This window comes from Melopsittacus undulatus, chromosome 8 (assembly GCF_012275295.1).
Source record: "Melopsittacus undulatus isolate bMelUnd1 chromosome 8, bMelUnd1.mat.Z, whole genome shotgun sequence".
Lineage (NCBI taxonomy): Eukaryota > Metazoa > Chordata > Aves > Psittaciformes > Psittaculidae > Melopsittacus > Melopsittacus undulatus.
The window spans coordinates 26,713,399-26,733,449 of record NC_047534.1 but is presented as its reverse complement, the minus strand read 5'-3'; the positions used below and the strand labels follow the sequence as shown (position 1 = coordinate 26,733,449).

Below are 20,051 nucleotides of genomic sequence, written 5' to 3'. Positions count from 1 at the left end.
ACCAGGAAGCGGGAGCAGGAAGCTGCGGCAGGCGCGGAGCTCCGGGCACAGCGAGGATGGCTGGTGGCGGTCCGGCGGTGAGGGGTGTCCTGGGAGTGTTGGGGGGAGGGATGCTGGGCCTGCCCTTGGTTAGTCCAGGGCCTCGCTGCCTAGTTCTTGGGGGCCCCGAGGCTCCGTGAGGCGGCGGGTGGGGTTGACCGGCGGTTTCGGGCTCCGTCAGCAGGCTGTCGGCGCGGTGCAGGCGGTTGGAGCCGGGGAGAGGCCCCGGACCTGGTGTGCACCCTTCGCTGGGGCTGTTCCGCCCCGGTGGGGCTGGGGGCGCTGGGCGGGCCCTCGCAGCGCGGTGCGAGGCTGAGGAGGGCGGGGGGTTCCCCTCAGCGAGCAGGGTGGGAGCGGGAGGTGTCCGCCGGAGCGGGAGGGATCTTGCGGCCGCGCTTGACAGAGAGGGGAGGCCCGTGTTCTGCCTGGACGGCTCCTCTGCTGGAACCGCCGTGCGCGGCGGGCCCTGTGGGTTCCAACTGTTCTGGCGGTTCAAAACCTGCTCAAGGTATCACGGAATGGTTTAGGTTGGAAAAGACCTTAAAACGCATCCAGTTCCAGTTCCCTGCCACAAGCAGGGACACTTTCCACTAGACCCGGTTGCGCCAAGCCCTGTCCAACCTGGCCTTGAACACTGCCAGGGATGGGGCAGCCACAGCTTCTCTGGGCAACCTGTGCCAGTGCCTCAGCACCCTCACAGGGAAGAACTTCCTAATATCTAATCTAAATCTTTCCTCTTCTTGTTTAAAGCCTTTTCCCCTTACCTTATCACTAGGATATCCTTGTAAAAAGTCCCTCTTCAGCTTTCTTGTAGGTATAGGCTGGCATTTCTAGCACAGCAGCATTGCTGTAGGTAAGGGTATTTTGCCAGGAGCCAGCTCTGCAAGGTGCTTAACATCCTTTGTAACTGATGGACCTTAGCTGTCACTCTTCCATCCTCCCATGTCCCTGTGCTGAATAAAAGGACTAGTCTCTTGTCAGATGGCTTTAACTGTGGTTTAAATGAACTTGCTTATTCTTATTAATGCAATAAGGAAGTGTGGTGTACAGTATATGAAAAGTGTTTGTTGACAGTTGCTTTGTTAACCAGCAGTGTAAAGGCCATTGCCATGGGCCTCATCGACCTCATATGCACAACTGCCGCAGTGCCCATGGGGATAAAGATCTCCCAGTGCTACCAGGACTGTATCCTGTCATTGAAGACCCCAGCATTTGTGATATTGTAAAGGCTACACAGTGAGTATATGTTCTGTGTGTGCAGAATGTTAAAATAGATGGGAGTGTCCTCAAATGTGAGCCAGGTTGGGGATTTTTTGCAAAGGAAAATTTTAGTTTTCTCCCCATAGCAAAAGAAGAAAAATAATTTAAAAGTATTGTTGCAAGTATTTTTATCAGAAACAATAATATCTCAACCAGGTTTGTTAGGTAGAAAGTTCTGCTCATCAAGGTTCAGGCCAACTCTTTTCGCTAGACTTCTATTGAATGCAATATGGAATTCGCTGAAATAGGAGCTGCTGGTGATTCTTGATGAGATCTGTTTTTTGTTAGTATATGGCTGTCTTTAAACTGGAGGATACTTAACAAATGGATGATAAGTATATTGATTCTTTTTTCTCATTTAAGGTATGGAATGATAGAGCGATGCAAAGAATTGGTAGAAGCAGGATATGATGTTCGACAGCCAGACAAAGAAAATGTGACTCTTCTTCACTGGGCAGCAATAAACAACAGACAAGAGCTGGTTAAGTAAGCTCTAGAGTCCTTGGGAAAGTTATATGAGTATTCTGCCTCCATTGTTTATAATCACTTTGTCACTATTTTACTTCAAAAGAAACAAACATGTTGCTTGGAAAGAAAAGCATAAAATTCACATTTTTAACCCAATTAACTTTGTGAGAATGTCACTTAAATGTAAGATTACCTTGGATTCTTTATATGTAAAATTATGTAGTACATGAACCATTAGATTTTCCTGGTTTGGTTTGTTTAACAAAGATAAAAGCTGATTTTATAAGTGCCTTGCTTATGACTATATTTGTTCTTAAGCATTTTTTCAAACCAGCATTCTTTACTGAAAAAAATCTCTTGTCCATTTGCTTCTCTAAGTGAATTTTTATTATAAGCTATTTACTACTAGAGCTATGGTATCCTTAGTATCATGTTTTAATCTTTTGTCTGTCCTTAATCTTATGTTACTGTTACACAGGTATTATATTTCCAAAGGTGCAGTAGTGGATCAGCTAGGTGGAGATTTGAATTCAACTCCCCTTCATTGGGCCGTTAGGTATGCTTCTTGCAACTCCTATTGTAAATCTGTTAGTATTAACAGTTATAGTAGCATTTTGTGTAGTACAGCAGTGGTCAGCATAAATCAGACACTGTGGTGGGTTTAATTTATTGAGGTATAAGAGATTTTGCAGCATGTGTGTAGTAATGCTGAAATCTGTTCTCTGATCCCTGGCAGCTTTTCAAGCCACGGAGTTGTCTTATGTGTGCATCTGTGCTTCAGTCACTTGAACTCTCATTTTTAAGTTTCCCTGGGGATGGAACAGTGCTGTTCAGACTTCCCAAGTCCTGCCTTAGGGCAAAGAAAGCTTGTTATGATAGTGTATTGAAGATTGCTGGTGGTGCTTATTAGGGCACAGTTTAAGTCTGAAAAAGTTGTGGTCACTGTTCCCTTCAGACAGCAGCCTGCCTAGTTAATATGCTTTCAATCATTTTAGCTTCTGTACTAAACACTTCTTAGCTTCTGCACACCACACCTTGGTGTGCTCTCATAAGACTCAATGTTGCCAGTCCTGGACTTGAAACAAGAGTTTATAGCAGTAGGACAACTGTAAGCCACTTTGTTGTTCAGAGTCACGTAGAGAGGTCTTTGGCCTTTATCTCCCAGTGCCATCAGCTTTTGCTCCTGGGCTCCTTAGAGCTGCCACCACAAACATAAAATTATAGAATGGATTGGGTTGGAAGGGACCTTAAAGTTCATCAAGTTCCAGCCCCGTAGCATGCAGTGTCTTCCTGGGCAATGGTGTCTATTGATGCTTGCATCTGTTTAACATCTCTTTGGATCTGCTCTTTCTGGGTATGCTCTAGATGACATCTGTTCAATTGATACTTTTAAAACCATTCAACTTTAGCTTCTAGGACAGTATTTGAGTTAAATGACCAAAAGGATAGAAGCATTGCTCATCTGGGAAGAAACATAGCCTTAATTATTCTGGGATACCTTCTCTGAATGCAGATTCTCACATCAGGAGATCAGTACTTTCTACTGGGCTTAGTCTTCTGCCAAAGTTAGATACTTCTTCGGAGGAAGGCTGCTCACAGGAAAAATTACTGTAGAATAACCATTGTATTCTAAATTAATGGTTTGCCTTAGGTTGATCTATTAAGGTATATTTTTAATACAATTTTCTGCTGTAAAACTTAATTTTAAAAAAGTAATTTCCTTAATAAAACCACAACAATCTGAACAGATTCTTTCTTTTTCAGAGTACCTATGAGAATTATTAAGACAATGATTTCATTAGAATCTATGCCTTTTTTGTAATTTCTAATTTCATTTTATGTATTATTACAGACAAGGACATCTACCTATGGTCATGCTATTGTTGAAATGTGGAGCAGATCCCAGTCTTATTGATGGGGAAGGATTCAGTAGCATTCATTTAGCAGTGCTATTCCAACATGTGCCTATTGTAGCTTACCTCATATCCAAAGGCCAGGTATGTTGTTGATGTCCCACTGTTGTTTTCTACTTTGAGTACATACCTGTGTGTATGATACATTCAGAATTTAACTGTTTTGTTTTCTAGATGACAGGCAGGTATTTGACAGCTATTTCCCTGTGCCACAAGGTCAAAGTAACTTAAATTATTTATACATTTATATGTGTTTTTTTGTTTTGGTACCCTCCCCTGTTCTTGTGACATTCACACACAATTTGGACTATTTAAAGAGAGTTCGTAAGACTACGTAGATCTGTGGTGCTGTAACGTAACTGGCTCTTACCGGAGAACAAAAAGCACTATATGCTATATCTACATCAGGAAGCATTTACTATTTGATTACAGTTTTGTAACTAATGGTCTGTGCAATTGTCCATCAATTGAAGTGTGCAAAATATATGACCAGCCTAGGTCTGAATTCTATATTACAAAAGTTTGTATATTCTGTCATTTTATATTGTATCTACTCTAGTTGATGTCTGCTTAGCTTACATCTGAAATAAGCAGAATTAATTACAAGAGTAATAATTTGCTAATAAAATGAAGAATAGAATTTTACATGATCTAGACTCTTTCTTTGAAGCACTGGGTATTAAGATTTAAAGATTTGGTAAGCATGTTTCTCATAGAGCTCTCTAGTAAGGTGACTGACTTCTGGAATGTAGGTATGGATGGTATATGTCACAGACTCAAGGAAGCTTTTAGCCCACCTATCTTCAACTAAAAAATCCAAGTGATTAAACATTTCTTTTAGTTATTCTGCTTTGACTTAACAATGGGTGGAGGCAGGGAAGAAGAAAATTCTAATTGTGAAGACTATTAGGTAATGCAAGTTAGATGATTAAATAATTATGTCTTAAGATATGTAATCCTTTTTTTTTGTTGTTTTAATAAACCAGTTTTGTGTACTTGGACACTGTTATATACCTCTATTCATACAAAGAAGGTGGTTAACATTGCTTTTCGAAGTCCATTTTATTTATAATATCTGTATGCAAAACAGGACAAAAAATGTGGTTAATGTGGTTCCCTTAAAAATGTCCTTGGTGCAGACTGTCACTTAGAAATGTCCTTAGTGGAGACTCAGTGTGTTAAGAAGGGAATGCTCATGGAATGCTCACAGAGCAAAGAGAAAAATGTTTAAATGAGCGTTGACTTCTTGGCTGGTACAATTTGGTTTCTTTCTATTTTCTTATTATTAGTGCAGCTAAGCCAGTTGTATAGCTCCAGACCTGATCATCTAACTCCGTCTCCTGAAATACCTGGTAATCATTTGCTTCTTATCTTCTTCTTGTACTTAGAACGTAGACACAACAGACTTCAATGGACAAACACCTTTAATGTTAGCAGCACAAAAAGCCATTGGGTAAGTAGCAGGTAACTTCAGGAGAATCTGTTGTACCCAAGAAGCAGTGAGGTGAATCTTATGAATTTTTTTGTTAAACTGACGTTCCTTTCCCTTTTAGTTGTACTAAAATATTCAGTATTTCAGAGATCAGGAATTATGAAGTAGCTAATTTGATATAGCAAAGAAAGTCAAAAGAATTTCTAAAATAAAGTTAGGTTTGTGGCTGAAGTGTCTGCAGCATCATTATGCTTTCCCAGAAATGAACATCAAGAGGTGGCTGCACTTAGAATAAATAAAATGTGAAGATGTAAGATGATATGCAGTATTGTAGAAAGATGCAATCATAGAATCACAGAGTGGTTTGGGCTGGAAAGGACTTTAAAGCTCATCGAGTTCCAACTCCCTGCCATGGGTAGGGACACTTTCCACTAGGCCAGGTTGCTCAAAGCCTGGTCTATATACAATCTGTGTATGTACTCCATATTTGTTAAAATGGTAAAATAATGTAGTCTGGAGAAAAACCCTGAGGCCAGGTCCTGAATTGTAAACTCATATTTACTGTTGATGAGCAGGTTCTGAGACAAGGCTATGTGTATCTGCTGTTATTTTGCAGAGAGGAACAGTGTTTTTTATAAGATGTTTAGAAGTTTCATATCCGATATCTTCTTCATATTCCAAGATACTCATATCTTCATATCCAAGATTTTCTGTCAACTTTTATACTTTATTTTTTGCCTAGACCAGAACCCACAAGGCTTCTTTTGAAGTTTAACCCCTGTCTCAATGCCGTAGACAATGTTCAAAAGAATACTGCACTGCATTGGGCAATAGCATCAGGAAATACTAGTGCAGTGGATCTGTTGCTGGAAGCTGGTGCTAGCCTGGATATACAAAATGTCAAGGTATAATTTCTTTCATGATATTTCATTCCATGGGGCATGAGTGTGTAAAATGAATGTAAAGAAGAACCTGAGTCCTCTCCACTTTGGGTATTCTTTGCACTGGGGGTTGACTAGGAGATTCTTAGTATTTCCCAAAAGGAATTACCTTTCTTGTAGTGTGGCTCAAAGTATGGATGCAGAGATTTTTTACAATGTTCATTATATGAACAGCTGAGCCTTTCAGTCACTCTGATTTTATTTTTGCAAATTTTGTTGCACTTTCTCTTTTTCTGTTTATCAGACAGTTCAGTGTTTCAGGTTGTTGGAGACAGTCCAGCAGGTAACTCAAATGGATGCAATCTGAATACAAGCAGCAGGTTTCTGAACTACAAAGCACTGGATTAAGCATGTGAAAACTCTGAATTTAGCTTTTTCTTGCCTTAAAATAAAAGGGGAGAGGCTGGGAAGTGATTGCCCAGTTATTCTTGTTTTAGCTATATTTGTTTCTTGCTTCTGTTAAAAGGGAAAGCATGTATGTGTTAAGTGCATAAATAACTAAACATTTCTGTTGTTAAAGGGAGAGACACCATGTGACCTTGCTTATCAAAGTCTGAATCGCTTCATGGTTTATATGGTAAAAGAGGAAGAAAGAATGAGAAGCAGAAGAAATAATATGTTACTGAAAATAGTAGAGAAATATGAGGTAATTTCCTGAGTAAAAACTAACAGAAATAAATCTGGAGCATTCTGTGCTTATAATAATACTGCAGGACAACTCTTTCCTAACAAGAGGATCACCTATGGTTTCTGAAACTGGGTGCACAAAACCGAAATTCTTTAAAACATGTAGCAGTGGTTTGGGTGGGGATTTTGTATTGTCTGTCACCTTAACTTACCTGTCTTGAATCTTTCAGTATTTGTTATTACATTAGCTAAATACTTTTGAAGTAAATCCTGCTTGAATACTTTGTCATATTTTAACCATAATAATCTCAATAGCTCGTCCTGCTGTTTGCATCTTCCTTGACATTTATGTGGGCCATAGGATACGTCATGAACTTAAGTTCCAATTCTTGGCTTTTGAAAGGAGGTCTGCTCCTCTTCCTGCTGTTTGGAATGGCTCTCTTTGTAAGGTTTGTGGCTTTTTCACTGTATACATGTATTCCATTGGTACAGACGCCATATAAGATATCTAATGCAATATTCTTTTCAGAGTTTAGTTTCACTTAGCAAAAAAGATACTTCCTGAGAAATGGTTGCAGTGTGTGTGAAGGATTTAAATATATGTACTTTTTAGAATGACCATAGAAATGAATGTCTTTCGGTGTGCAAAATAATAGTTTCACTGAAAAATCTGGATAAAAACCCCAAACGACTAAAGTGTTTAAGCAGTCTACTAGATAATTTTAGTTATAAAGAGGGTGTTACTTAAGGTTTGCAGCCAGTAGACACAGATATCAATGCACAATGCTTAGAAGTGTGCTTTATCACAACTTTTCCATCTGTATTTGTGGCACAGAATGAGCTTTAATGAACCATTCCCTCCCCTCCTGCTCTCCAGACCTTCCAGTGTTATCCTGAGCAGTTTCACAGCTTTCCTGCTTTCTTCAACGGTTCCTTCAGCAGTGTGCAAATAGAGATTGCAGTTTTCACCCACTGCTACAGCACTTCCGATATTTAATACCAGGCTGGAGTAGAGCACTCTGCAGTTTAATTTGTTGCATTGTTAACTCCCTGCACATCTGGCTGAAGAATGCATTCGAGTGAGGAGAACTGATTACTTTAAGAGATGAGACTTGTGCTTCATGTTTGAAGTTTTAAAAATAACAGATGATGGATACTCTGTGGAGTTATGGTTTAACTGTATTTTTTTAATGTTTTTTTTTTCTTTTAACATCCTTTTTAGGCAACTTGTGGGGCTCAAGAATCTAAGGTACCTTCCCACAGCATTTCTGCTAAGTTCCATATTTTGGATGTCTGTGACCTGGTTTTTCTGGTTCCTGCCTGATATCCTTTATACTCAAGAAATTCAATAGAACTCTCCTTAACAGTTCTTAATAAATGTAGGCCTGATCATGCAAATAGTAATGAGCAGTGCCAGATAATTCTACATGACTGTTAACATCTGGTAAGACTGGTTTATTTCCATCAGGCAGGGGTGAAATAAATTTGATTTTAATTTCAAATTATATATTGACTAAAAATTTGTAGCTTTTTATCTGTATCAAATATTTGTGTATAAATCTGAACTATTTCTTCCTGGAATATCAAAAGGAAAGCATCTTTGTTATAAACCTGATTGTCTCTGTTAGCATCTCCATGTGACTCTATAAGAGTTTCAATTAGGTTAATGTATTTTGGCATGTGGTATAAGAGAATAACAAATGCATTAATAATAAATATCTTTCTAAAATGACAAGGATTTGACACTTAGTGAAATTCATGCTTTTGCTTTTAAAAACAATATCGTTACCACCAAAAAACCAAGGAACATATTTCTTCAGGTCTCTACAAAGTAGATCTTTCAGTCTCCTATGCATTCACAGGTTATGCTGCATCCTTAGTGTGCAGTGAAGTATTTTCTACGTTTCTTTTGCTTTCTTTCAAGAGGCTTTGCACTGATTAGTACAAAAAAGTTGTAGTAGTTTGCACTTGCTTTTCAGTGCCCTGCGTTTATAGAATCATAGGATCAACTGGCTTGGAAAAGGTCTTTAAGATCATCAAGTCTAGCCTTTACCCCAGCACTGACTAAAGGGTACCCCTAAACCATAGCACTGACAGCCTTGTCTACATGGTTTGTGAATGCTTCCAGGGACAGAGATTCCACCACTGCCCTAGGAACTTACACAGGGGACCTCTGTTTATTCATTGGTTGAGTTTTATGAAAAAAAACAGAGACATACTTAGAACTGTAAATAATTTTGTACTAAACCTGCTGTATATAGTGCTACACAATTTTAATTAATTTTTAATTACTTTGTCCTTTAAATGGCGTTTTCTTTTGTATTGTTCCCAATTAAGATGTCCTTAATAGAATTTTCAGGATTAACTTGGGTAAACTGATCAAGTATATTCCCTCTGGGGATATATGCATATGCTTGTCTAAATGAAAATCATGCTATTCAGGGTTGCACTGTGAGGTTTTAAGATTTTCTTGGTGTCATATAAATGAAAGGGAGATCAAATTCCAACCGTAGGGGGTTGAGTCAGACACTCTGCTGAAGACAGGGAGCAGAGCAATATTCTTGAAGGTCTAGCCAAAGCTTGGTGGCATGGGCAAAAGTGGATAGTTTCCATTTCAGTATCTAGGTCTTTTCCTCGTGAATATGTTTTTCTTCTGGAAAGAAGATTTGAGTGTTATAAAATTGTTCAGTATTTTAGTTAGCTGTATTTATCAAACTGTCAAACTGTTCCTCTAGACTGAATGAAAATCCAACCATTCTAATTAAGGACTTTTCTCAGCCCTAACACAACTATAGGTCTGCTAAAATTCAGTGCTAATATGTTGTAATTTATCATCTAGATTTTAGAGGTATTTGCAATGTTGTTATTTCATAAGACAAAACAACCTTGAGATTGCAGAACTTGATCTTTAAGAGTTATTCACATTGTGTAGTTATATAGTAATTGAGAGGTCACTGGAGATGAAATCCAGTCTTGGGAGCTCTGACTGCTCCTTGGTGGCATCATGGACTGTTCTTTAGCTGTCTGTGCTCTCAAGGTCAATGCTTGGATTTAATTGGTGTGAAATTTGTCCCACTTCACAGTCCTCTGCTGCTGTATAGAGACAGTTAATCTTGACATGTTGTTTTCCCCCTTTCACCTGACATACAGATGTTTTGAGTACCTAGTGTAAAAATCATGTTCCTAATGACTGTATATCCTCCTTCTTACATAATAATTTGTCTGCTAGAGATGTGGCAGCAAATAACCGTACTGACTTTCAATCTGCTTCTCCGGCATTCACGAGAGATGAATTCTCTCCATAGACTTAAATTAAAATAGTCAGCCACTGGGTAAAAGCAAATAGTATGCAAGAGGAAAAATGTCTGATTAGACCAGAAGTTTGTCATTTCATCATCATGGCACAGGTTGCCCAGAGAAGCTGTGGCTGCCCTATCCCTGGCAGTATTAAGGCCAGGTTGGACAGGGATTTGAGCAGCCTGGTCTAGTGGAAGGTGTCCCTGCCTGTGGCAGGGAGTTGGAGCTGGATGAACTTTGAGGTCCCTTCTATCCCAACCATTCTGTGATTTCATGGATTTTGTAGTATTTTTGTGAGGGAGGAAGGATTCCTAATAACTATCCCATTACCTTCAGAAGTGTTTTGTCAGTGTGTGCTTGGTATAGGTTTTTTTAGTGACAAAGGTATTTCCAGGATGATTTCCAATTGCATCTTTCTGTCTTGAGTTTACTCAGTGGTCTTAGCCAAAGCAAACCAGAGAGCAGGACCTAGAAATCAGTAAATGCCTATTCAGTGACTTCGGGGTGTGTGCTGCAGTCAGCCAAATCTCACAGCTGCTGGAAGCTCAATAACTATGCATGTCTGATTGGTATTGTTTCAATCAAATAGACAAACTTGAGTGAGAAAAAGAAGAAATTGAGTTCAGTTTGAATCTGTGAAATACTCAAAGGCAAAAATCTGCACCCTGCTAGTGAGGATGACAGAGAGCTATATTGTGATGCAGGTTTGTGCAGTTGTAAAAGTCTTCTCAAGTGCTCAGACTGGACAGAGTATTCAACTTCCCCAATATGATGTCCTTTAAAGGGCAGAGAGGATCCTACTAGAAAAGTAAAATTTATTCTTTGCCTTTTTGTGTGTTGCTTGTGAAGTAATGAGCTAATTTTAGAGTATTTTATTTGACAGATAGTAGTGATAAAATATATTCCTTAACCTGAATATTACATGGAACAGATAGAATTCTTGAAATCACTGTCATGCTCAGCGTGGTGGGTCTTCTTTATTATTTCTATAAAACTTGGAGAACTGATCCTGGATATATTAAGACCTCAGAAAAAGAAAGGAAAGAGGTAGGTGACTTCATAAAAACAAAGGGAATGGCTAATCTGGTGCAGTAGATGGTTTTTGTCATCATGTGCAGCTTTGTTAATCCTGCAAGCAGTGAAATACTCCTAAGGGGTTTTAGCAACAGCATCAAACAATGTAGATAGTAGATAATGTGTCCTTCTACTGCTAGTTTCCTTATCTTCGTAATTCTGCCATGATGGCCTTGCTTCCATTTTTTCATTGAAATGTGACCTTTGGCAAAACATTGTACAGAACCACTGGTGTTGTGGTTTCATTTATATGACACTCACATAGAATGTCACTTCATAAATATGAATTTTGTATGGTTGCACTCCAGTTGACTAAGGTTAGCAAGAGATATTCACAATGCTTTCCTACAACTCTCCATGCTCATAAAACTAGACATTTCTAGCTCAAAAGCTAGAAATTACTTAAATTTTGTTAGATGCTTTGAAGATGCATATAATGGTTTGATTTTTGTGCTTAGGCATCATGTAGATGACATGCTGTTTCCTAGCTCTGTCTTAGAATGGCAAAAAGAAATCAGTTGGGACTTCGATATTTGGTCTCCCCAACTTGTGCATTAAGTAAAGCATTGTGTTTGTGATTTCATTGCTCTCCAAGAGGTTTTATTTCTTCAGATTGCCAGTGAGAACTAAGTTTCAAACTTTTTGCCACAAGACTAGTAAATGTTGTCTACTTAGTTCCTAATGAAGGAACAGTAAATACAGCAACTCTCCTAATCTCTCTGAGGTCTGGCTGAGTACCTGAGAGGTATCTTGTATCATAGAATCAGAATAGTTAGGGTTGGAAAGGACCTTAATATTATCTAGTTCCAACCCGCCTGCCATGGGCAGGGACACCTCACACTAAACCATGTCACCCAGGGCTCTGTTCAACCTGGCCTTGAACATTGCCAGGGATGGAGCATTCACAGCTTCCTTGAGCAACCCATTCCAGTGCCTCACCACCCTCACAGTAAAGAACTTCCTCCTTATATCCAATCTAAACTTCCCCTGTTTAAGTTTAAACCCATCACCCCTTTTCCTATCACTACAGTCCCTGATGAAGAGTCCCTCACCACCATCCCTGTAGGCCCCCTTCAGATACTGGAAGGCTGCTATGAGGTCTCCATGCAGCCTTCTCTTCTCCAGGCTGAACAGCCCCAACTTTCTCAGCCTGTCTTCATACAGGAGGTGCTCCAGTCCCCTGATCATCCTCATGGCCCTCCTCTGGACTTGTTCCAACACTTCCATGTCCTTTTTATGTTGAGGACACCAGAACTGCACACAATACTCCAAGTGAGGTCTCACAAGAGCAGAGTAGAGGGGCAGGATCACCTCCTTCGACCTGCTGGTCACGCTCCTTTTGATGCAGCCCAGGATACGGTTGGCTTTCTGGGATGCAAGCACACACTGCAGCCGGCTCTTGTTCATTTTGTCATCGACCAATACCCCCAAGTCCTTTTCTACAGGGCTGCTCTGAATCTCTTCTCTGCCCAGCCTGTAGCTGTGCCTGGGATTGCTCCGACCCAGGTGTAGGACCTTGCACTTGGCATGGGTAGATGAGATGGTCTTAAGACCATCTCATTTTGAAGAATACTTCATCAACATGATTGATCAATTTTGGGAACAGAGATAGTTTTCTGGATAATTCTGCATGGGGCTAGTTACATCAGTCTTTGCTGTTTGTTGCTTCTCACAGACCTTTTTAAACATCGAGTGCTTATTCATATCAATGCTTGGCACTCAAAATGCTGATGAGTTGCCTAATGTAAAAATCTTCACATCCCCCTGAAAATGTGATCCAAACACAAGCACAGACTTCTTTGTCTTTCAGAACATCGTAGCTCTTGCAGAAGCAAATTGCTTGGACTTCAGAACGTTTTGCACATCATGTCTTGTAAGTGAGGTTTTGGTATTTGTTTGCTTTTTGAACCTGGCTTTTACTCAGTACTGCTATAAAAAGCTTTCTCCTTATTGCTTGTTATGTGAGTATTAGATGCATAGTTTGTTTTGTGTTATTTAGACATATGTTTTTCTTTTACAGTGACAAAAGAGATACTTTGATATCCTTGGACTCTAATCTTAATAAAATAATTATTTCTCTTTTTTTTTAAATTAAGATTTATAGTTCTTATCTATGTTGCATGTTGTGAGGTCTGTTAGAGTATACAATATGTTTGTTATAGAAAATAAATATATGTTATAGAGAACAAAATATGATGATGCCCATGAGTAGACGCTCTAAGGTTTAGTGAAATAGATGCTTTTGCTATGGCTGTATTCTTTTCCTTCCCCTCAACTAGGTAAGGAAGCCTTTGAGGTCTGTGCATTGCCTTGCTTGTGATTCATGTGTAGCCAGATACGATCAGCATTCTCTGTGGACTGGACACTGCATAGGTGAGAAGGTTTGTTTCATCAGAAAATGCCACATATTTAAAAAGTTGCAGAAATAACATTTATCTCCTGAGAGAGCACATCTCATGTAAGAATATATAGTTGATACTGAAGGGCTTACTGATAGGTGCTAGAGTGAAATGAGTTAGATGGTAGAGAGAAAGGCAACTGTAATTGTTAAAGAGATGGATTGGTCAGCCTGAAAGTAGAGACCAAAATATCTGAGACTTCTCCTTTTGAGAGAAAGAGTAACAGGAACGGCAGGAAGCAATGAAGAGTGTGGCTAAAGTGAATGCAGAACTGGTATTTGCCAGACACATCATACTAGGGCAGGCTCAGTGAGAATAGCATTTGAATTTAAAATTGGTAAAAAAAAAAAAGTCTTTACATTGTAGGCAGGGGAAATTTGGAGCTTGCTACCATAAGGGTTTGCAGATGCAGCATCAGAAGTTTCAGAAAGGAATTAGACAAATGGTTGTACAGTGTGTTCAAAAGTAGCTAGTAAAAGAACTAGAGAAGTATGTACGCTCTGACATTTTAAGACAGAAGCTGTGGATGAGGAGAATGAGCTGTAGAAAGTGGCCAGCCTCACGTGTCCTCCTGGACTGATGTCCGTTGTCACTGTTAGAGACAGTGCAGTGGAGCAGCTGGACCATTTAACCCTGTAGAGTACTTTGTTTTGATGTTCTTTGAGAAATCAGCCAGGTTGGAAAAGACTTTTAGGATTATCAAGTCCAACCATTCCCCCAGCACTGCCAAGGCCACCACTAAACCAGGTCACTGAGGGCCTCATGTATACAGTCTCTGAACACTTACTTCCAGGGATGGTGTTTCCACCAGTGCTCTGGGAAGCAAGCATATTTTTCCTTTCTGTCTCATTACTGGTGATTCTCAAGACAGACTTTTCCATCTGTAGCAATGTATTTTTAGCGTTCTTTTGCCAATTGCTTTTTGCAGTGTTAAATACTTGAAAATATTTTTACAGTGTTTGCTATAAGGTAGTGAGACATCTTTCTGATGCATTGTTTCAAAGCTTTGAGCAATACTGATTGTAATTTAAAGGAAAATATTTGTATATCTTCATGTAACAGTTTCTCTGACAGAAGTCTGGGGTTTTTCATGCCTGTGTTTGCAGTTCTGAAGCACACAAAGGTCAAAAAATTAAATTGAACAGCTTAGAGTTTTCAGTCATATAAGACAACTGTACTGTGCTTAGTGAGAGCTGTTGTTGCATAGTTAGTCCTCATCTAACCAAAACAGCTAAAGGCATGCTCTGAAGAAGAGGCAAATCTGGCTGACTTCTTAGTCCTGTGAACCTAAAGGGAAATGCAAGTACTGCTGAATTTTAGAAAGCCAACCCTTTTTTTTTTTTTCATCTTGTCTCAAATCCAGGCATTGGGAACCATTGTTACTACCTGCTGTTCATGTCTTTCCTAGCTATGACCAGTGTCTGGGTGCTCTATGGGACTCTTCTGTGTATGTATCCATGAATTTATTTCAAGTTATCTGTCAAAGATGTGGGTATATGGTCTTCAATTTTCAGTATTTCATTTCCAGCAAGTGTGATGATACTTGCACAAATAATGCAATATTTCAGCAGTGTTATTATCTTGGAATTCTGTCTTTAAATGAAAATATGTCATATCTGAGTCTTTGGTCAAATGTCTACTCACATGTGTGTTGAGTAAGAGCTACTTTAGAGCTCTAGTGGGATGTCCATTGGAAAATACAATATCAGTAAGCATTTATCTTAGGTGAAATAGGGAAGCCATGTGGAGGAATGTCAGGTTACAGGTTCTAGCCTGGATAGCCTTCATTGTAATGGAAAATCAGTTTGTAAATACATTATTGCAAAGGCTTTATTGGTTTTGTAATTTGGAAATAACTATATTGAACACTTGCCAAAGTGTCTTTTTGTTTTTAAGGTAGTGATGATTTTGAGGAGAGCTGCCCGTCTAACTGATAAATCCAAACTGGAAAATAGAGACATTTCTTGAAGAGAATAGAGCCGTTAGAATGTAGTTATACAGCTAACCACTAACCTTTTAAGTAAAAAGTTCTAAACTTTATATTACTTTACATTATATGGAAATGGGTTGATGTTCAAGATAGTAAGGTGAACCAGCTATGGCAGTGGAGAACACAGGATACTCCTGTGAACATGTGTTGCTTTCCTGTCTTTCAGTGGTGGTCTTATATATATGCAGAAAGCATATGGTTTTTCTCTATTTCCTGTGTGTACAGAAACATGGGAGGAAAGTAGAACCTTTTCACTGTTCTACTGACAGAAGTTGCTCTGCTTCTAGCTTGTGGGGTTTTTTTAATAGGTTTTTAATAGGGGTTTTTTTTAATACCTATGTGGTAGGCTTTAAGTATCTCTTAAGAAGTTTACAGAAGGTGGATATTCCAGTTTACATCTATTTACTAGTGCTAAATGCTCCTTTCTTGGCATTTTCACCATCGTGTCTTCTTTTGTTGAATATGGTATTAAAGATAAATGACAAATTCTTGCCCTAAAATTACAAATGAGCATGAAACAAAATTTCAGAAGTCTTGTTAATGAGACGTCATGACTTATTTCAATATAATATCAAAGAATGTAGTCAGTGTCTTGAATGTTCCTTCAAGGAACATGGGGTTATGTGGGTTATAAATACATAATGTAATGGTTATGCAGCCAGAATAGCAAGCGGTCACAGATCTCTGTGGGTGCTTTTAAGTGGGAACATGATATATCAAACATGGTATTCTAGTTCACATTGCTATGTAATATTAATTCAAGGCAAACAATCTTTGTTCAGTTCTTAAGTGGCCTAATAACATAATTAGCTGATTATTCATCTTGCCAGATTGGACAAATCATTGTGCAACAAGTTATCATCAAGATGGAGCGTGGACGTACTTCACACAGATAATCTATTGTTCCCCGTGGGTTTCCTACATGTTTGCACTAGCCTGTTTTCATACTGGATGGGCTTCATTGTGGCTGATTGTTCAGCTTTATCAGGTAGTAGTTTGTTTTAGTTTCTGCTCCTCTCTTTAAGAGTCATCGTATTAAAACTTTTCCCTACATGATCTGCTCCCATAAAAACTGTGCCTGTTTTCCTTGATTAATGAATGTCACACATAGGTGCTTTCCTCAAATCTCAGTGCAGGACTTTCAGTTTCATAGGTACTTGTGCATTCAGCATTTCCATGTTAAAAGTAGGATTACAGCCTGCAAATCATTCCTGTCACTGGGTTCTGGGTTTAGTAGTCATCAAAAATCCCAAACCTATAAAGATTTATTTAAAGATATTTTCTAATAGAAACAGTATTACTGCCCCCAAAATGGCACAAAAGCTCAACAGCGTGATTAGCCTGAATCGAAGATTCCATGGCAGAGCTCAGCAGTGCATCATTACACTGTGTTAAATCCCAATGCTACAATAAAATGATGAGTTGGATGAGATCCTGGTGAACACTGTTGAATTTCTTGGTTATGTTTTTCTCAGAGAGCACTTGGCTATGCAAACAAGTTGGAGAAGAGCTGTCTTAAGAACATGTAGGAAATGGCTTGTTTAGCAGCTTTTAGGAAAGATGTGTCATCTGAATATGTGTTAAGCATACCGAGCTAAAGCCTTTTTTACCATCTTGTTTAAAAAAATATCCACAACTTACAATGTGTACTGCTAGATGTCTGTAATGTCCGTGCTTACCTTACATCATGTCCATTACTCAGATACCATGATGGAAAAAAACAAAAAAGGTTCTAGGTAGTTTATTTACATTTAGCTGCCATGTTTTGTGCACAGTCATTTGTAAATGTACTGCTTTATGATAGTGTGGCATTCAGCCAAAGACTGTATAAGATTTTGCTAGGAAAAGAAGAAAATGGAAGAAGGAATAGGTAAGCAAATATGCAGAAAAAAACCCAAACTTCTTTCATTTTATGAAGCTCACTAAAGAAGACATGGAATCAAGAAAAGGGAGAAGTTGAGTCTCTGACATCTACTTTTTTTTACATTACATCTTTTTTGCTAAGCTACTTGGTCTTTTGGGGGGATCTTTCTTTACCAATATGTGTGGTAGATTATAGACAAAATCTGAGGAGATAAGTGCTTAATGCCTGTAATCTTAAACTTCTGTAGACATCTGTGAAAGTAGTCTTGACAGTCATCCCAAATAAGTTTGCCTCCTCAGCAAAAGCGTTAATGCTACAGTTTGCTGGGTTGTTTTAGTCCAATTGATGTGTAAATATACTTTTCAGTCATTAATTATGGCAGGAGTTACTTATTTGTTAGATATGGCAAACCTCTGCCTATCCCTGCCTTCCCAGTAGTAGCTTTTGGTATCACCAGAATTTGAATTTGTGATGTTCATGTTTTAACCATGTTTTACATATTCATTTTGGTAAGATTGCATTCTTGGGATTGACCTCGCATGAAAGAATGAACCTCCTGATACAGAGAAAATCTTCTAAGCATGCTGTTTCACTCAGGAGAACACCATACAAGTGAGTATTCATGAAGAGCATGCTTTAAACACATTTCAGTACTGGTTTGCTTCAGTGTTTCATAAATGCAGAAAGTAGTGTTCTGTGGGTATGCTGGTCATGCCTGTTAGGAGCTGTGCTAAGAGAAGGGAGTGGACCTCATTTATCTTGCTGAGAACTTGGTTTGCCCTGGGAAATAAACAGCCACCATAAGAGCTGCTGGGGTTCTTTCATGTATGGCTGAATATATAGGAAAAAGAGGAGCATAGTGTAGTGGGTCGATAACATCAGTCCACAGCATTCATCAATAGACACTATTTTGCAGATGAGGGGTTATTGTCCTTTCATCAATCTGTGTGTGTGTGCTGTAGGTTTAGAAAGAGAATTAAGGTATGAAGTGGCTCCTTCCTGCCTTCTCTTGCAGTAGTTTGTTCAACAGAGAAACCAGTACTGAGGTTTCCCTGTTATACTAGGGTTCTTTGTTTCCTCATGTGTGGGAACAGATGAGATCTTACTAACTTTTTAATATTTGAGGTGAACTTAATCTGTTCTCATTCTGTAATGTAATGCAGGTTGTAGAAGTCTTTAATGTAGTACAAGTTGTAAAAGTTCAACAAAGGAATGATGGTCAATGGAGAACTGTGCTTATGTTTCTTCTCCCAGAGCTTGCTTCACTGACAGCCTTATGTGTGTCTTACGTACTGTCTTATGGTGAATGTGTATTTTTGATGCTTGCAGTCCTCTTTTGTTAGGTTTATTAATCAGTATTTCTTTCCTTTTCAGTCTTGGATGCTTCCAGAACCTTGCAGACTTTTTTCAGTGCAGTTGCTTTGGTATGTTCAAACCCAATGTAATTGACTGGACTAAGCAATACAACCTTCTTTATCTGGCAAAGGAGAAAACTGTTCATTCTGTATGAAGTTTTGCTTAATTTCTAAAACCATTGAGCTGAAAGCTAAATAAAACTGGATATTTTGTTAGTTTTTACAAATTCTTCAGAAGTTCCTTGGTTTTATTTTTATTACTGTTTCAAATATTAAACCTATCTTGCATAAGCTACAACAGGTCTGTATATGGAACAATCACTATATGTCTGTGATACACAGTTTGAACTGAAACGATTTGCAATTTTATGTGACTAAGAGTATATTTTTCAAGGTAAGTTTATAAGGTGAAATTTCAAAACCATGTTTTTAGCCTTTGCTTTATTTTGCAGATAATAAAAGAAAATTATATTTGTAAATGAAGGGGAATGTTCATGTTAAAAAAATGAATGTTAAATTTGCACTATAATTTTATTACTGATGTTGTGAAAAACTCTTTTAAGTATTTGTATTTGGAGGGCTTACATGTAATAAAATAGGTCTTTCTTGCTTCTAACTGTGTTTTTACAGACTGAAATAGTCAAGAGATTTGTGACCAGTGAGGTATGTAAGAACAGGTAGCCATAAGAAAACCTGACTCTTTACCTCCTGTTTTGTATGTATATATGCCCTGTTAGTGTGTGAAAATGGTAAAGTTGATGATGGAAAAGAGCAATGTTGTCCTGGGTTCAGCTGTACCAGTTATTTTTCTCCTTAGTAGCTGATGCAGTGCTGTGTTTTCGACTTTAGCCTGAGAGCAGTGCTGATAACACACTGGTGTTTTTAGTTGTTGCTAAGTAATGCTTATCCTGATCACAGCCTTATCAGTCTCTCATGCTCTGCCAGTGAGGAGGGGCACAAGAAGCCAGGAGGAAACAGAGATAGGACACCTGATCCAAGCTAACCAAAGGGGTATTCCATACCACAGCATGTCATGCCCAGTATATAAACTGGGGGGAGTTACATGGCAAGCCCAGATCGCTGCTTGGGTCAGGCTGGGTATCGGTCAGCAGGTAGCGAGCAATTGTATTGTACATCGCTTGTGTTTTTTTGTTTCCTTTTCCCCTTTTAGTTTCATATTCTCGCCTCTTGTTTTTTCCATTATCATTATTACAGGTGGTAGTAGTAGTAGTTCTGTGTTATACCTTATTTACTGGACTGTTCTTATCTCAACCCATGGGAGTTATATTCTTTCGATTCTCCTTCCCATCATTCCTGGGGTGAGGGGGGAAGAAAGAGGGAGAGTGAGTGAGCAGCTGTGTGGTTCTGAGTTACCGGTTGGGCTTAAACCAA

At 38.8% G+C, this 20,051-nt stretch overlaps 1 protein-coding gene across 2 annotated transcripts; it reads left to right on the top strand.

Moving 5' to 3' along the window:
- ZDHHC13 (zinc finger DHHC-type palmitoyltransferase 13) lies at positions 1-19,160 on the top strand. Of its 2 annotated transcripts, none has more exons than XM_031050462.2 (17): positions 1-77; positions 1,130-1,275; positions 1,663-1,785; positions 2,246-2,323; positions 3,620-3,764; positions 5,069-5,133; positions 5,855-6,017; positions 6,574-6,699; positions 6,996-7,129; positions 7,903-8,003; positions 10,900-11,024; positions 12,862-12,924; positions 13,331-13,424; positions 14,814-14,897; positions 16,271-16,428; positions 17,819-17,916; positions 18,679-19,160. In XM_031050462.2, exons 1-17 carry the CDS (start codon positions 57-59, stop codon positions 18,812-18,814), a joined length of 1,860 nt encoding a protein of 619 aa, XP_030906322.1. In that variant the 5' UTR covers positions 1-56; the 3' UTR covers positions 18,815-19,160. The 2 variants fall into 2 exon arrangements, with proteins under 2 accessions (XP_030906322.1, XP_030906323.1); XM_031050463.2 differs by having other exon boundaries at positions 3-69.
- The last annotated feature ends 891 nt before the right edge of the window (positions 19,161-20,051 follow it).

Excerpts from the sequence above, each read along its gene's own strand:
- ZDHHC13 (XM_031050462.2), top strand. The coding sequence starts at position 57 with ATGGCTGGTGGCGGTCCGGCG. Across the intron at positions 1,276-1,662 it reads GATATTGTAAAGGCTACACA|GTATGGAATGATAGAGCGAT; the intron begins GTGAGTATATGT and ends TTCTCATTTAAG. Across the intron at positions 6,700-6,995 it reads AAATAGTAGAGAAATATGAG|CTCGTCCTGCTGTTTGCATC; the intron begins GTAATTTCCTGA and ends TAATCTCAATAG.